This window comes from Apodemus sylvaticus, chromosome 5 (assembly GCF_947179515.1).
Source record: "Apodemus sylvaticus chromosome 5, mApoSyl1.1, whole genome shotgun sequence".
Lineage (NCBI taxonomy): Eukaryota > Metazoa > Chordata > Mammalia > Rodentia > Muridae > Apodemus > Apodemus sylvaticus.
This window is the reverse complement of record NC_067476.1, coordinates 54879143-54894474: the sequence shown is the minus strand read 5'-3', so window position 1 is coordinate 54894474 and position 15332 is coordinate 54879143. Positions and strand designations below refer to the sequence as shown.

Below are 15332 nucleotides of genomic sequence, written 5' to 3'. Positions count from 1 at the left end.
AACAAAGAATAGATGGCCTTTTCACTCAGTGACAATCAGCATGCAACAAAATACAGGTGTGAAAGTGAATATTGTGGCAAGTAAGATCCCACACAGCATGCCATTTTATTTGGAGTGTGAGCTGTTGCTTAAGCTTAGTTGGACTTCTTTTCTTTGGACTATTTCTGAGGGCTAGACTAGGATTTACTTCCAAGTATTAGAAGCAGAAGAAACAGAATGTTATTACTGTATTCTTCATATTTTTATATTTATTAGACCACTTAGAAATTTGTCTGTTATGTTGAAAAATGTCCAAAATGTGACAACTATCTTAGAGATGCTTGTACTAAAGAGATTAAAGATCAAGACAGAGGACTCATAATCTAGTCATAGCTATTCCAAAATTACCCTTTGTGATAGAATGTCAATACTTTATATAAGATGCCTTGAGAATTTAGTTCATCTTCACATTATTATATAGTATGGGTGAACTTTAGATTCCATTATTGTTTTCTAGAACATAGAGGTTCAGTAGATAGTCATTTTTTCCAGTTCTTTTTAGTATTGCTTGAGGATCAACCCCAAGACCTTATACATGCTGAAAAAATGTTCTACTGCTAGGGTATATTCCTAGCATAAGGTTGACTTTTCACCTCCTCAACCCCCTAGTGCTAAGTACCCTTTTAGTTTTTATTTTGAGACAGGGTCTTGCTCAGTGAATCAGGCTCGCCTTGAAGTCATCCTGTAGCTTGGACAAAGCCTGGAACTTTTGATTTTTCTACTTCAGTTTCCTGAGTGCCTGAATTAAAGGCCTGCGTCACACGTTTACATCATGTATATGTGAGCGTGTGTACATGTATGTGAGTGTTCCCTCTCCCCACCCCCCTTAATTTTATGTGAAGCTTAAGATCAGCTTAAGGCCTTATGTGTGCTAGGTAAATAGTTTACAACCGAACTGCATTCACCTCTAGTTGGTTCGTTTTAAAGTGAACTCCTTTTAAGTGTGTGTGTGTGTGTGTGTGTGTGTGTGTGTGTTTGTGGTGATTTAACCCAGTGGACCATGCATCCTACACAACCACTCTTTCACTTAGTTATACTTCCAGCTTATTGTATTATTTATAAGTACTCTTATGTATTCTTTGTCTCCTTCCTTCCTTCCTTCCTTCCTTCCTTCCTTCCTTCCTTCCTTCCTTCCTTCCTTCCTTCCTTCCTTCCTTTTTCCTTCCTCTAGTGGGTAATAATTAAGAAAGAGTACTCCTTCCAAGTGTCTGGTAAAGCATGACTCTTAAACTTAAATAGACTCTTAATTTAAATAGTTAAATAAATAACATTTATGTATATAAAACTCCCAAATACATAATGCCAATTTAAAAAGATAAAATCTTATCCCAATATTTCTAACCTTTCCAAAACACCAGAAATACATCTGAAACCATCTGGATATCCGTGTGTGTATGTGTGTCTCTCTCTCTCTCTCTCTGTCTCTCTCTCTCTCTCTCTCTCTCTCTCTCTCTCTCTCTGTGTGTGTGTGTGTGTGTGCTCTGCTCTTCCGGACCTCTCCTTATCCCCCTCTCTCTCTTTCTGCCCCTCATTTCCCTTAACTCCTCCTCCCCTCTCCCCTCCAATCACTGGCTTCTCACTGCTTCAGTGTGAAAGGATAGGAAATATCTTGCAACACCTCCCTCCCTCCTTCTCTCCCTCCCTCTTCTCTCCCTCCCTCCCTTTCATCATCCACCCATCTATCCTTCACTTTCTTTTTTCCTTTTTCTTTTTTATTTTACATTTTATTCTCTATAGTTTCAGAAATTAATTACTATAAAAGTTGATATTCCCAGAGGAGTTCCTCCATGGTGTTTGCATGTTTGTTTTTTGTTTTTTAATTAAGATTTTTTTAAAAATTATTTTCTCCTACAGTGGGACTCTGGGGAAGAAATTTAAGCAAGGGAATTGAGAATGGTGGTCATGTCCCTGTTTCTTTTCTTATAGCCCTACTTTAATTGGAAGCTGTTAAGAATACTTTAATCTTACTTTTCTATTGCGTTGACAAAACAATATGACCAAGGTAAATTAGAAAGAACTTAATTTGGTGTTCATGGTTCCCAAGGTTAGAGTTCATGGTGATCATGGCAGGGGGAACATGATAGTGGCTGAGAGAAAACAACTATGGGGCAGAGGGAGGGCACAGTGGAAATGACTGGGCTCTTTGAAACCTCAGTGCTCCCTCCACTGACACATCTCCAACAAGACCACACCTAATCCCTTCCAAACAGCTCTATCAACTGGGGACCAAGTAGTCAAATGTATGAACTTCGGGAGACCATTCTTATTCAGACCACTACATACAAATTTCATGTTTCATAGTACTGCATAGTTCCTAAGTTTACTTAGAAAACTGGCAAACACAGCCTTTTGAAGTAAGTTCAGTCAGCCAGCCCTACTATTCCCTTCCTCCGTCTCTCCCTCTTTCCCTCCCTCCCTCCTTCTTCCTTCCCTCCCTTCTTTCCCCTTCCCTCTCTCCCTTTCTCTCTACCATCCTCCTTTCTCTCCACATAAACACCCAGGTATAGAGGTCAGAGGACAACGTGAAGGACTTGATTCTCTCCTTTGCCATGTGTGGTCCTGAGGACTGTATTAAGTTGTTAGGCTTGATGGCAAGTGCCTTTCCCTGCTGGGCCGTCTCAAGGGCCCATAACAGAGTCTTAATTATTATTATTATTATTATTATTTTTTTTTTTGATGAGATGCTTTTTGTCATTTTTCTTTTTATGGATCTTGTTTTACTTGGCAAATTTAAGAACCTCTTGCTTAGTTATGTGCCCCAAAGTTTCCTTCTGTGTCTTTCCTTCTAAACCTTTTAAAAGTAACATGTTACACTTAATAATGTATTTTTAATTGATTTCTGTATAGGGATGAGGTGTTGGTTGAAGTCTCTTTAACCCCAGATGCTGCCAGTGGCTGATTTATTAGAAAGGAACCATACCTTTAAAAACGATTTTAATAGATCTTCTTAAAGTACAGTATGTCCATATGTAAGGAAAAGTTATAATGAAACCCACAATTTTATACAACTAATCTGTGGTAATAGAATTAAAAAGATAAGTGCTCTTTCTTTAGTTAAGTGGTTTTTTTTTGTTGTTGTTGTTGTTGTTGGTTTTTTTTTTTGTGGTGTTAACATATGCACCTTCTATTTTCTTTGTTCCTGTTACGTCTCTTTTCATTATTTTCAGTCAGATAAAAACAGTAGCAGAGTTAACTTATATTAAGGATTAGATTTTATCTTATGATCTAGTATGGAGGTCTCCCTTTGAATTTCTAGTTTTAAGTTTAGTGTACTTCCTGATAGGAGTTAGGTTTAGTTTTGAAATATAATGTACTTTTTTTTTTGTTTGTTTTGTTTTGTTTTTTGTTTTTTGAGACAGGGTTTCTCTGTATTAGCTCTGGCTGTCCTGGAACTCACTCTGTAGACCAGGCTGGCCTTGATAATGTACTTTTAAAAACAGTTTTATAGTAAGAAAGAAGTATCGTGAGTTGATTTGGTGCCTGCTATTTATGAGACTTATTTGGGATTAATGGAATGTCTTTATCTGTGTTCTAGATTGACTGGAATTTTCCTTCTTATCTAGATTTTTGTGTGAAATTTTATCTTTTTCCAGCCAGTGAAGTTAGGCAACTGCATTTTTCTCATCGGGCAGAATCTCTTTTCTCCTTCTCTGTCAGAGAAGTACTGCTGTTTATAAACAAAGCATTTCTGAATAATTTATTTTTATCTCTTCCTTTTCTTTAGTTATTTTTCTTATCATTTTTACTGATATGAATTGTAGACTTTATACTTGAAAATTTATCCTGCTGGCCTCTTTGCGACTATTCTGAAGTTTGGGTTTTATAGCTACAACTCAGTTTTTACCAGAAAAGGAGATTAAATTTTTATTTTTATTTTGTTTGAATGATTTCTAAAGCTAGAATTGGGTGAGAACGGAAAATGTGCTATTATTCTCAACCCCATTATACACACTCAAACATTTTCAAAACCATGTCTCTGTTTTTTCATAAATTCATTTAACTATTAGGAAAGGAAAGCCTTAGATGGGATAAGTAGAGCATGGATTCTCGAATTACTGTAATTATGTTTCTAAACTCTATTATAAAATACAGAATAATTCCATTTAACTTGGGCCTAAAGAGTAAGAGCTTGTGTGTGAATAAAGAATGGCACCGAAGCATTGTAGAGCGCAAGGCCTTTCACAGCCTGGGACGCTGACACTAGGAGTATTGTTTGGAGCTGATTTCTCTCAGGAGTAGTTCTGATAAAAACTGAAAGGATTTACTGTCCAGAAATGGGGGCAGTTTTGGTTTGAGGAGAACAATTCTTATAGTTACATTTAAAAAATTATACATATTATTTAAAAAGTACTCATTAAGAAAAATATCTGGTTTCCCATATTTACCATCTCTGCAATCCCTTTCCTGTTTCATTTCCTATGTACTTTTTTTTTCCTTTCTGTACTTTTTTTTTCTTCTAAGTCTTTCTCAGAGTACAGTTGTTACTTACTCTTATCTATGATTTTGCTTTCTATGGTTTCAGTTATCTGGCCAACCACAATCTGAAAATTACTAAATGTAATATTCTAGAAGTAAAAGAACTACAACTTAAATTTGCTGGTCTGAGTAATGTGTTGGCACTTATACTACATTGCCCTGTCAAGAATATCAGCCATCCCTTTGTTCAGTGTAACTATGCTATAGTATGTGACCCGTCAGTCACTTAGTGTCCCTCTTGGTTATCAGACTGATTGTCCAAGTTATCACAGTCTTTTAGTTAACTCTAATTTTTACTCTAATGATGAGCCCCAGATACAAGAGTATTAAAGGAAAGAAAGCATCAGGGCTTAAAACATGGAAGGCCAAGTTAACTCTGGTCAGTATAACACTGCCGTATGGCATAATAAGAAAAACCTATGTCCAGTAGTTCTTAATCTGTGGGTCACAATCCCTTTGGGTGTTGCACATCAGATATCCTGCATATCAGAAATTTACATTATGATTCACAACAGTAGCAAAATTATATTTATGAAGTAGCAACAAAGTAATTTTGTGATTGTGGGTCACCACAATATGAGGAACTGTATTAAAGTGTCACAACATTAGCAAGGTAATGGTGTAAAGGATTCAGTCAATCTGTGTTTCAGGTATTACTGGGGAGGAGAATGGTGGAATTTTGGGGGGCATATTCCTTGTAAGCAAGAGGGGACTATTTTGTGAGGATTTGCTACTAATAAGTTATGTTTAACTTTTCTCCTTATCTCCTTTCCCTTGAAAAAGGCAATGCTCAATAGCTTTTCACTGCTTAGATAGTTGCTGTAAGAACCATGTTGAGGCTAGTGTTAGTTATTTGGTGTTTTCCTATCATCACAATTTAAAGTGTATGAATTATCTATAGCTATGAAGCAAACTGTCCCAGAATTTAGTGGCTTAATAAGTCCCTTACAGTTCCTGAAGGACAAGAAGTGTTAGGAGCAGCTTAGTTGAGTGACTGAGTTCTTTGTTCTTGTATAAATTACAGTTAATCTGTTGGCTTGGGCTGCAGTCATCTAAAGGCCTAACTAACTAAATCTACAGTCATAGCAGATAAAGTCATTGCAGAGTTTACACCTGCTGGCATCCAGTTTCTGGCTTACTTACATTTATTTTTGTCTTCGCCTGACTTCATTCTGTTTTTGTATTTGTTTGCTTGTTTCCTGAAGATCTTTGTTTTTGTTTTTTTTTAATTAGGCCATATCTTGTAAATCTATGCTTATGTGTGGATTTATTTTTCTTGCTGCAGTCATAAATCATGCCAGAGCTGGTTGTTTTGCCACTTTCAAAGTAGATTTTGAACCTAAATACAGAGAGGACATCTGGTATAGTTTTAGGCATCTTTTGGTAATTTTTTTTCAAATCTGCTTTGAATCTTGCACATTGTTTAGCAGGTTTCAGCCCTTCATTAGTTGTTTCCCACAGGCGCATTGACTTTCAGAGATAGTAATCCAAGAGAGAAAAGACAGAGAGGGACCCACATCTGAGCTCTGTCTAACTTTGCTATCACCTCTGTCACATCCAGTCAATCATGGTTGTGAGAGGACTCGGTTGAAGGTCCGAGCAGAAGAGGCAAGACTTCTAACAGCTGCCTTGCAGATTAGCAATGCTGTATTTTGGAGTAAAGAACTAAGTTTCTTTCTTACATTCTAAATTTATATCCAGACACAGTGTATTTTTTGTGTTTTAATTTTTGTGTGCATTTGTTGTATAGGGTGCTGGTAGTTTATGTATGTTTATAAAATAAATGAAATAGGGTATTTGCCTTTTTGGGTAATTCCCTTGATAAGATTATCTCTAGCTACATTGATTTTTCCTGAAAGCTACATATAACTTATTCTTCTTTATGACTGAAAAACTTCCATTATGTGCATATGCCACACTTTATTAATTTCTCTGATGATGGTCATTTAGGTATTGATTCTACAACTTAGTTGTTATGAGTAGTGTTACAATACATATTGATAGACAAGCATCTCTGTGTTGTGTTAAACCTTGGATTGATAGACCTGTGTCTTAGAATAGATCTGTTTGTAGTTTTTCAGGAACTTCTGTGCTGATGTACATGGCCGGATTGGCCCACATTTGCACCAGCTGTCTATATAAGGGATCCCTTTTACCTGTATTGTCAGAGAATTTGTTGTTGCTTTTTTAATGACTGACTGCTGGCTTGACCAGGAGGAGAAATGGAATCATGTAGTTTTATATTTTTCAGATAGCTAGTGAGGTTGAACATTTTTTATATGTTTATTGACCACTTTATACTTCATCTTTTGAGAATTGTCTGTTCATTTTATTCTAGCCCATTCATTGATTTGGTGGTTTGATTTCTTATTGTTTTTTTTTTTTCTTTTTGAGTTCTTTGTATATTGTAAATGGTAATCTTCTGTTAGATGTATAGTTAGCAAGGATTTTCCTCCTATTTTGTAGGTTGTCTTTTTCATTTAGTTGTTTTTCTTTGCCGTATAGAAACTTTAGTTTCCTGAGATCCCATTAGTCAATTGTTAGCATTATTTCTTATACTGGAATCCTATTCAGAAAGTCTTTACCCTGTGTGTATGTATATGTTGAAGTATTTTCTCTTCTTTTTCTTCTCAATAGTTTCAGAGCTTGAGGTCTTATAAAGGTCTTTGGCCCACTTGGAATTGACTTTTAAAAAGAATTTGTGTGTGTGTGTGTGTGTGTGTGTGTGTGTGTGTGTGTGTGTGTGCGCGCGCGCGCGCGCGCATGCATGTATGTGCTTACAGACGCTAGAGAGATTTTGGAATCCTGGGATCTGGAGTTATAGGCGCCTGTGAACTGCTGATACGGTGCTGGGATTGGAACTCCTTTCCTCCCGATAGAGCAGTCAGTGCTGTTGGCTACCAAGCCATCTTTCCATCTTGTGTTGTTGGTTTCATTTTTTTGTACAATATGAGAAATAATTATCTAGTTTCCATTCTACTTGAGAATGTTCAGTTTTTTCAGTGTCATTTGCTAAAAAGCCTGTCTTTTCTCCAATATGTTGGAATTTTGGTAGGGATTGCATTGAATGAGTTTGTAGATTGCTTTTGGTAATATAGTCATCCTCACAATCTTAATTCATCTAGTCCATGAGCATGGGTCTGGGAGATATCATGTTTCTTAGTGTCTTAAATTTCTTCAGTTTTACAAAGTTTTCATTATAGAGGTCTTACATTTCTGTGGCTAAGTATTTAATTTTTTTTTCTTGAAGCAATTGTAAATGGGATTGTTTTCCCAATTCTTTTGCCAGCTTGGTTCCTATTTGTACCTAGTAAGACTGATATTTAAATGTTAATTCTGTATGCTGCTTTTTTGAAAATGTTTACCAGTCTATTGGGGAAATTTTTATGGTCTCTTATATGTAAAGTTCTATCAAATACAAATAAGGATACTTTGGGAGGCTGGTGAGATGGCTCAGTGGGAAAGAGCATTGACTGCTCTTCCAGAGGTCCTGAATTTAAATCCCAGCAACCACATGGCAGCTCACAACCGGCTGTAATGGGATCCGATGCCCTCTTTTCGTATGTCTCGAGACAGCTACAGTGTACTCATATACAACAAACAAACAAATAAATATTTTTAAAAAAGCACCCCTAACTCTAATTGAAACTTTTTATTTTTGCCTGTAGATTCTGATTTACCTCGTATAATGATGGATTTTGTTTTGAATTTTGCTTCCTCTCTAGCATCTGGACATTAAGAACTGTGCTTATTTTCTTCTTTTCCAAGAGAACAGAGAGAAATAGTAAGTTTAAATATTTGTTATAAATTTATATTAAGTAAACAAACTCATCTTACTGTGCTGTTTTATAAGCTAGTTATGGAATAGTTTGAAATGATAATATGTTGTGTCATGCTGTCCAACTTAACAAAGGTCATGAGTTTAAGAAGGTTCTGTCTTTATGTGTTAATTCTTATTTAGTTTTTTTCCCCACACAAAACATTTTTAAATAAAAGCAAATTGTATTTGTTAAATTAATATTTGTGGACAATATTGGTACAGAGTAAAATATAGTACATACATGCTTGTTCTTTTTTTTTTTTTTTTTTTTTTGAGACAGGGTTTCTCTGTGTAGCCCTGGCCGTCCTGGAACTCACTCTGTAGACCAGGCTGGCCTCGAACTCAGAAATCCACCTGCCTCTGCCTCCCAAAGTTCTGGGATTACAGGCGTGCGCCACCACTGCCTGGCAATACATACTTGTTCTTTTTTATTCATTTTATGTACATGTGGGCTCTACTTGCATGTGTGTTCCTGGTACCTATGGAGTCTAAGCGAGGTCAGTGGGTTCCTTGGATCTGTAACTAGAGTCACAGATGGTTATGAAGTGGCTTTTGGGGGCTGGGAATTAAAACTGGGTCCTCTAGAAGAGCAGCAAGAGTGCTTTTAACCACTGAACCATCTCTCTAGCTTTTTCTTTTAACTATATTATGCTCATTAACATAACAGCCCTTTAGCTTTGTTTTAATTGAAATATACAAATACAAAAATCTGCCTGTATATGTTTATATATGTGTAATTGTTAAAGATTTTTCAGGTATTAGAAAGTATCTTGCTGGGTGATGGTACTTTTAATCCCAGCACTTGGGAGGCAGAGGCAGGTGGATCTCTATGAGTTTTGAGGTCTGCTTGGTCTACTGAGTAAATTCCAGGACAGCCAGCCTACACAGAGAAGCCCTGTCTTTTTAAAAAACAAAACAAAACAAAACTTTAAGATTTATGAAAATTGTTTTAGTCAATTCTGACCACTGTTTGCCCTCCGTCAACTCCTCCCAGATCCTCTCTGCTCAGCTCCATACTTTCTCTCTCTTTAGAAAAAAAAAGTCAATTAAAGTAAAACAATAAAAAACAGAAACAAAGAAAAATCACAAGAAACACACCCAGATTCATAAAAAACAAAACTCACACAAAATCATAAATCATAATATACAAGCAAAAGACCTTAAGACAGAAAAGAAAAAGTTCATCCAAAGCAAACGTGAGACAAAAAGTGTGCAAAAATACCTCCAAGTTCATTGTGTGTTGGCTATCTCCTTTGGGGCATGGGTCCTACTCTTAAGTGTGGTTAGTATGCCCAGTGAGATTCCACTGGAAAAAACTAATTTCCTTTGCAAAATGTCATTTGGAGATAGATTTTTGGTTAGGGGCAGGGAGATTATGATCACATCTGCCTTTCAGCATGGGGACCTTGTCTGGCTTGAATCTGTGTGAGCCTGGTCCATGCTGCCACAAGCCTCTGAGTTGATATGTGAACCCGGCCTACTGTGTTTGGAAGACATTGTTTCCTTGGTGTTGCCCATTCTAGTTCTAATTACCTTTCCACTGCCTCTACCACATTTCTACCCGAGTCCTGAGAGAAGAGGTGTGAGGAAGACATCCCATTTAGGACTGAATGTTCTAAAGTCTTTCATTCTTTCCACATTGTTCAGTTGTGCATCTGTTAGTTCCCACCTACTACAAGAGAAAGTTTCTCTAATGGTTGAGTGAGGTATTGATCTATGGGTATAGCAGAATATCATTAGAAGTCATTTTACTGCTGTTTCTTTAGCTCAGTGGTTCTCAACCTTCCTTATGCCGTGTGACTCCTTAATACAGTTTCTTATGTTGTGCTGACCCCCAATCATAAAAATAGTTTAGTTGCTACTTCATAACTGCCATTTTGCTACTGTTATGAATTATAATACAAATATTCGATATACAGATGGTCTTGACCAATGCCTGTGAAAGGGTTCTTTGACCCTCTCAAAGGGGTCATGACTCACAGGTTCAGTACTGTTGCTTTAGCAGATAGCAGTATTTAGTTCCCCCTAGGTCCATGGCCTGTCTCTTCTCAGGTGTTTGGCCACCTGAGCAGTGTGAGGCATGAGTCATCATATGGAATGGTCCTTAAGTCCAATCAGAGTGGTTGGTTACTCCCACAACTTTTGTACCATTATTGGACTAGCATGTCATACTGAGAAGTCACCGTTGTAGTCCATAGTGTTTCTAGCTGGGTTTGTGTTTGCCTTTCTCTGTAGTGTGCAGAGTACCTTCCAGTACCATGAACACTAGTCTTCACTAAGGGTGAAGGCGCTATCTAGCTGTGCACCAGCTTGACTTCGCTGTGTTCAATGAGATATATATTTATCTCAAATATGATTAATATATCTATAGTTTATCTTAAATGAACTTTCTATATACTATGTTTTGTTCTTTTGACTGTAGAAAAGTGTAGTCTACTGAACTCTTGTATGCTTATAATTGACTTAAATAGTTAACAACTCATGGTCTCTCAATTTTGTTTTGCTTTAACCTTCTTCACTGCCTATTATTTTGAGGTATATTTTAGAGAAATAAAATATAAATATAATACATAATGATATTTAGATATGAATAAAATATTAATATAAAATATTAAGTTTCTAGTAGTTTTATAAATACTACTTGGTTTAAAAATATTTTGCTTCAGTATATAAGTAAGGTTGTAGAAATAGATGGCCTTTTTTGTTTGTTTATTTTTTGTTGTTGTTTTTTTTTTTCTTTTGAGACAGGGTTTCTCTGTGTAGCTCTGGCTGTCCTGGAACTCACTTCATAGACCAGGCTGGTCTTGAACTCATTAATCCACCTGCCTCTGCCTCCCAAGTGCTGGGATTAAAGGCGAGTGCCACCACTGCCCTGTAGATATCCTTTAATATATGTATGCTCCTTGCATATAATCTCACTTCTGTCCAGTTTAGGATATGTGCTCTAGCCTAAATAACCACTTATTTTCAGACACTTACATACTTATCCTTTCTCTACTTATTTGGTAGAGCCTATCCTGTTTAAATATAATTATATGTTTAATTTCTAACAAACACTATTTGAATACACCATTTTTTCACTTAAAATAGCTTTATTTATTATACATGTATGTGTGTGCCTACATGTGTTTATTTTCCACATGTATGTACAGATGTCTGTGAAGACTAGAAGAGGGCATTGGATCACTGGACCTTGAGTTATAGGTGGTTGTGATGTGCCCAGTGCAGATGCTGAGAACCAGACTGTTCCAGGGCACATGTGGGGGTGAGATAGCAACTTGCAGGAGTTACTTCTTATTCCTGCTAATGAAGTATTTCTACAGAAAAAAAAAAAACAGAAACAATATATTTGTAAAAGGATTGTTTTTTGTTAAGGAATTATTTAATGTATGTTTTACCTTCATGTATGTATGTGCACCATGCCTGTGGAGGTCAGAAGAGGGTATCAAATCCCCTCGAACTGTGATAAAGGCTGGTGGTGAGCCATGTGGGTGCTGGGGATTGAAGCTGAGTCCTGTGCAAGAGCAGCAGTGCCCTTATTCTCTGAACCAGCTTTCTAACCCTTCCGTTTTTCTTTTTCTCCAAAATTATTTATTTGTATTTAAAAAATTATTTTTGAGGACAGCATTTCAGTCTGTCACCCTGACACGTAGTAATTGTCACATAGATTAAGTTGAACTTGCAATCACAGAAGTCTTTCTGCCTATGACTCGTCCCAGGATTAATTGTGCAGCACCATGTCTGCCTTAAGGGATATCCTTTGAAATGGTTGTTCATGGTCCATTATGCTAACTTAAATAAGCATGTAAATTTTAGAAATCTTTTTGAAAAGCTATTGATACTGTTTTGGAAATCTCTCCTCAGCTAATAATAAAGATTTTCAAAAGACTGTTTAAAGTAAGCAATATGCTTTTTATAAAGAAAATATTTTTATTATCAGTATATAAAAGATTTTGTATTTATAAATTAATGAGCATGAAATGTTCAAAGAAAAGTATTGATTTTGAAAAAATATTAAGAATTATGTCTATATAAAGTCCATTTAAAATTTTTTCTGAATCTTGAAATGTATAATACAAGAAGAATATGAAATATATGGGTAAACATAAAGATAAATTTTATCTCTATATATGGGATAAATTTAGAGAAATTCTGAACATTTCTTTTTGTGTTTGCTTCACATATAGTATTTATGATGATTTTCATATCTAAGCATTTTCATATTTGATTTAAATCTTGTTTTCTAGATGAAGCATTGGATGATTTAAAATCCCAGAAGAAAAAAATAGTAAGTTAAATTTTATTTAAAGTTAATTTATATAAGTCAGTTAAGAATTGGGTAATTGGGCAGAAGAGATGGCTCAGTGGTTAAGAGCACTGATTGCTCTTCCAGAGATCCTGAGTTCAATTCCCAGCAACCACATGGTGGCTCACAACTATCTGTAATGGGATCTGATACCCTCTTCTGGTGCATCTGAAGACAGCTACAGTGTACTCATCATATATATATATATATATATATATATATATATATATATATACATATATATATATATATATATATATATACACACACACACATACATATACATATATTTATTTCTTTATTATATATATAATAAAGAAATAAAATCTAAAAAAAAAAAAGAATTGGGTAATTAATGCTTATATATTATACCTTAGTGATTCTCCAAAGAATACTTTCTGACAGTATTTTAATGTTGAAGTTAAATTATGAATTTTTTAAGTTAATTAATAAGTAGGAAAAAGTAGTTTAGGTGTGTGGATTTTTTGCGATTCTGAGAATTTATGTTAATTGGAAGTCAAGAAATAAGTAAATAATTGACATTGGAGAACTAAATGAGACTTGGAGGATTAGAACCTAGATTGTGTTAGAGCCCAAATAGAAGAATCATGGACTCTTGTCTTAGGTCTCCTTAGTGCCATGATGCAGAGAGAGAGAGAGAGAGGTGTGAGGTTGGTATCTAAGGTTTGTAACTAGTGAATTGATAATTGATCACATTCGATAGAAGGCTAATATCCAAAATATATAAAGAATTCAAGAAGCTAATCACCAAAAAACCAAACAACCCAATCAAAAAGTGGGGTATAGAACTAAACCAAGATTTTACAACTGAGAAATCTCAAATGGCTGAGAAGCACCTAAAGAAATGTTCAAAGTCTTTAGTGATCAGAGAAATGCAAATCAAAACAACCCTGAGATCCCACCTCACACCAATCAGAATGGCTAGGATCAAAACCTCAGGTGACAACACATGTTGGAGAAGATGTGGAGAAAGAGGAACACTCCTTCATTGCTGTTGGGATTGCAAACTGGTATAACCTTTTATCTTTTAAAACCTTTCTGTACATATATCCATTATATTTATTACATTACATAGGGTCACTTTGTGCAAGTATGTATTACATGTTGAGCACATTCTATTTCATACTCCCTGTGGTCCTTGCTTCCATCACTTCCCTTTGTTCCCATGGACAGTTCCACTTTCTCTCCATGTCATGTATATGTATATGTATGTGTATGTGTATGTGTATGTGTATATGTATATGTGTGTGTGTGTATATATATATATATATACACACACACATACATGATTTTGTGTGTGTGTCAAATTTAGGAATCACATATAGTAGAAAATCTATAATGTTTTTCAGAGACTGACTTAATTTTCTTATTATGTTAATCATAAACCTAGCAATAGATTTTATATTTAGTTATGCTGATTGGATCACTAGCTACTTGCCACATTTGACTATTTACATTTTCATTATATATAGTGAAATAAAACTGTAAACTTAATTTCTCGGTCACAAAGCAACATTTTAAGTATTCACTTACCACATTCATCTTAGTGAGTTCACTGTGCCAATGCAGAAGCCATTCTGTCATCACTGAGCGTTCTGTTGGATGATACAGGTCTAAGAGTCTAATGAGAGTCAGTTCTTTAATATTTCATGATGATGTTGACTTGGGGATATATTATATGATACTCTTTCTTTGCCTCCATTCCTAATTTTTCACTAGTCCAAAATAAATTTTACATAAAGCATTGAAATTGCTCATCTTGAGAATTTATTCTAACTTTGAAATAAATAGTAAAATATTTTAGTTTTACTAAATTGAGAATTATAAATCATTCCTTTAAGAACGTAGATTTTTAAATTTTAACATTTAATGGGCAGTCTATTAACTCTAATTGTGGCAAGGCTTTTCTTTTAAAACTATGCTTTAACTAAATAAATGTCATGTGAGCCGCTTATTAAGTTAACTGTCTTGGAGTGAATAGGACATATAATGAATATAAGTGGTTATTGGTCACCAAGAAGGAAAGGGTTATGTTCCAGTTTTTCCAAAAGCATTTTATATTGCACACTAATTATTTGTCATAATTGACTGTCTTGTACTAAAATTTGACTTTTTTGATATTGCATCTTAACTGTTGAAATGATATTTAGTAGTGATTACTTACTTTTAAAATCGAACCTTATTAGGCTTATAAAGTGCTAAAACACTGAAGCTTTTACTTATAGTCCCTAGTATAAAACTTAGTAAAAACTTTACTTAAATTCTGTGATTGATTTTTTTTTCCTTCTAAAGATGTTTGAATTTAAGTAAGAAAAGAGGGTGGAGTGAAGGTTTGCCTTTTGACTCACTTGAGCAAATTCCATGGCTGTTCTCCCAGTTACTGAGTTTTCACCACGTTTGCAGCAAGCTAATTGCTTCTGCTAATAAATAATCTAAAATCGATGCTGACAGCAGTTAATTGGCACAGAGATTTTATTTTGTAAAGCTCTTGGCTAACGACCTTCTTAAATTAATAGCATTAAGTGCTGTGAGGAAATAAATCTGAGGAATTGCCTGTCATTTGCTTGTCATGTCTAATAACTTCCAATAATGATGGCTGATAGATTTTTGCACATTCCATTATTGAAGTTGGTGCATGTAATTATTCTCCTCATTATATGTAAACAATTA

General features: G+C 35.2%; 1 protein-coding gene across 5 annotated transcripts in view; it reads left to right on the top strand.

Annotated features, from left to right (window-relative positions):
* Lnpk (lunapark, ER junction formation factor) overlaps positions 1 to 15332 on the top strand; it is a 77100-nt gene that overhangs the window by 17579 nt on the left and 44189 nt on the right. For all 5 annotated transcript variants that reach the window (XM_052182726.1, XM_052182730.1, XM_052182728.1 and 2 more), the window contains exons 5-6: positions 8241 to 8299; positions 12583 to 12623. In XM_052182726.1, the coding sequence (XP_052038686.1) occupies positions 8241 to 8299; positions 12583 to 12623 (100 nt within the window). The remainder of the gene's footprint in view (positions 1 to 8240; positions 8300 to 12582; positions 12624 to 15332) is intronic.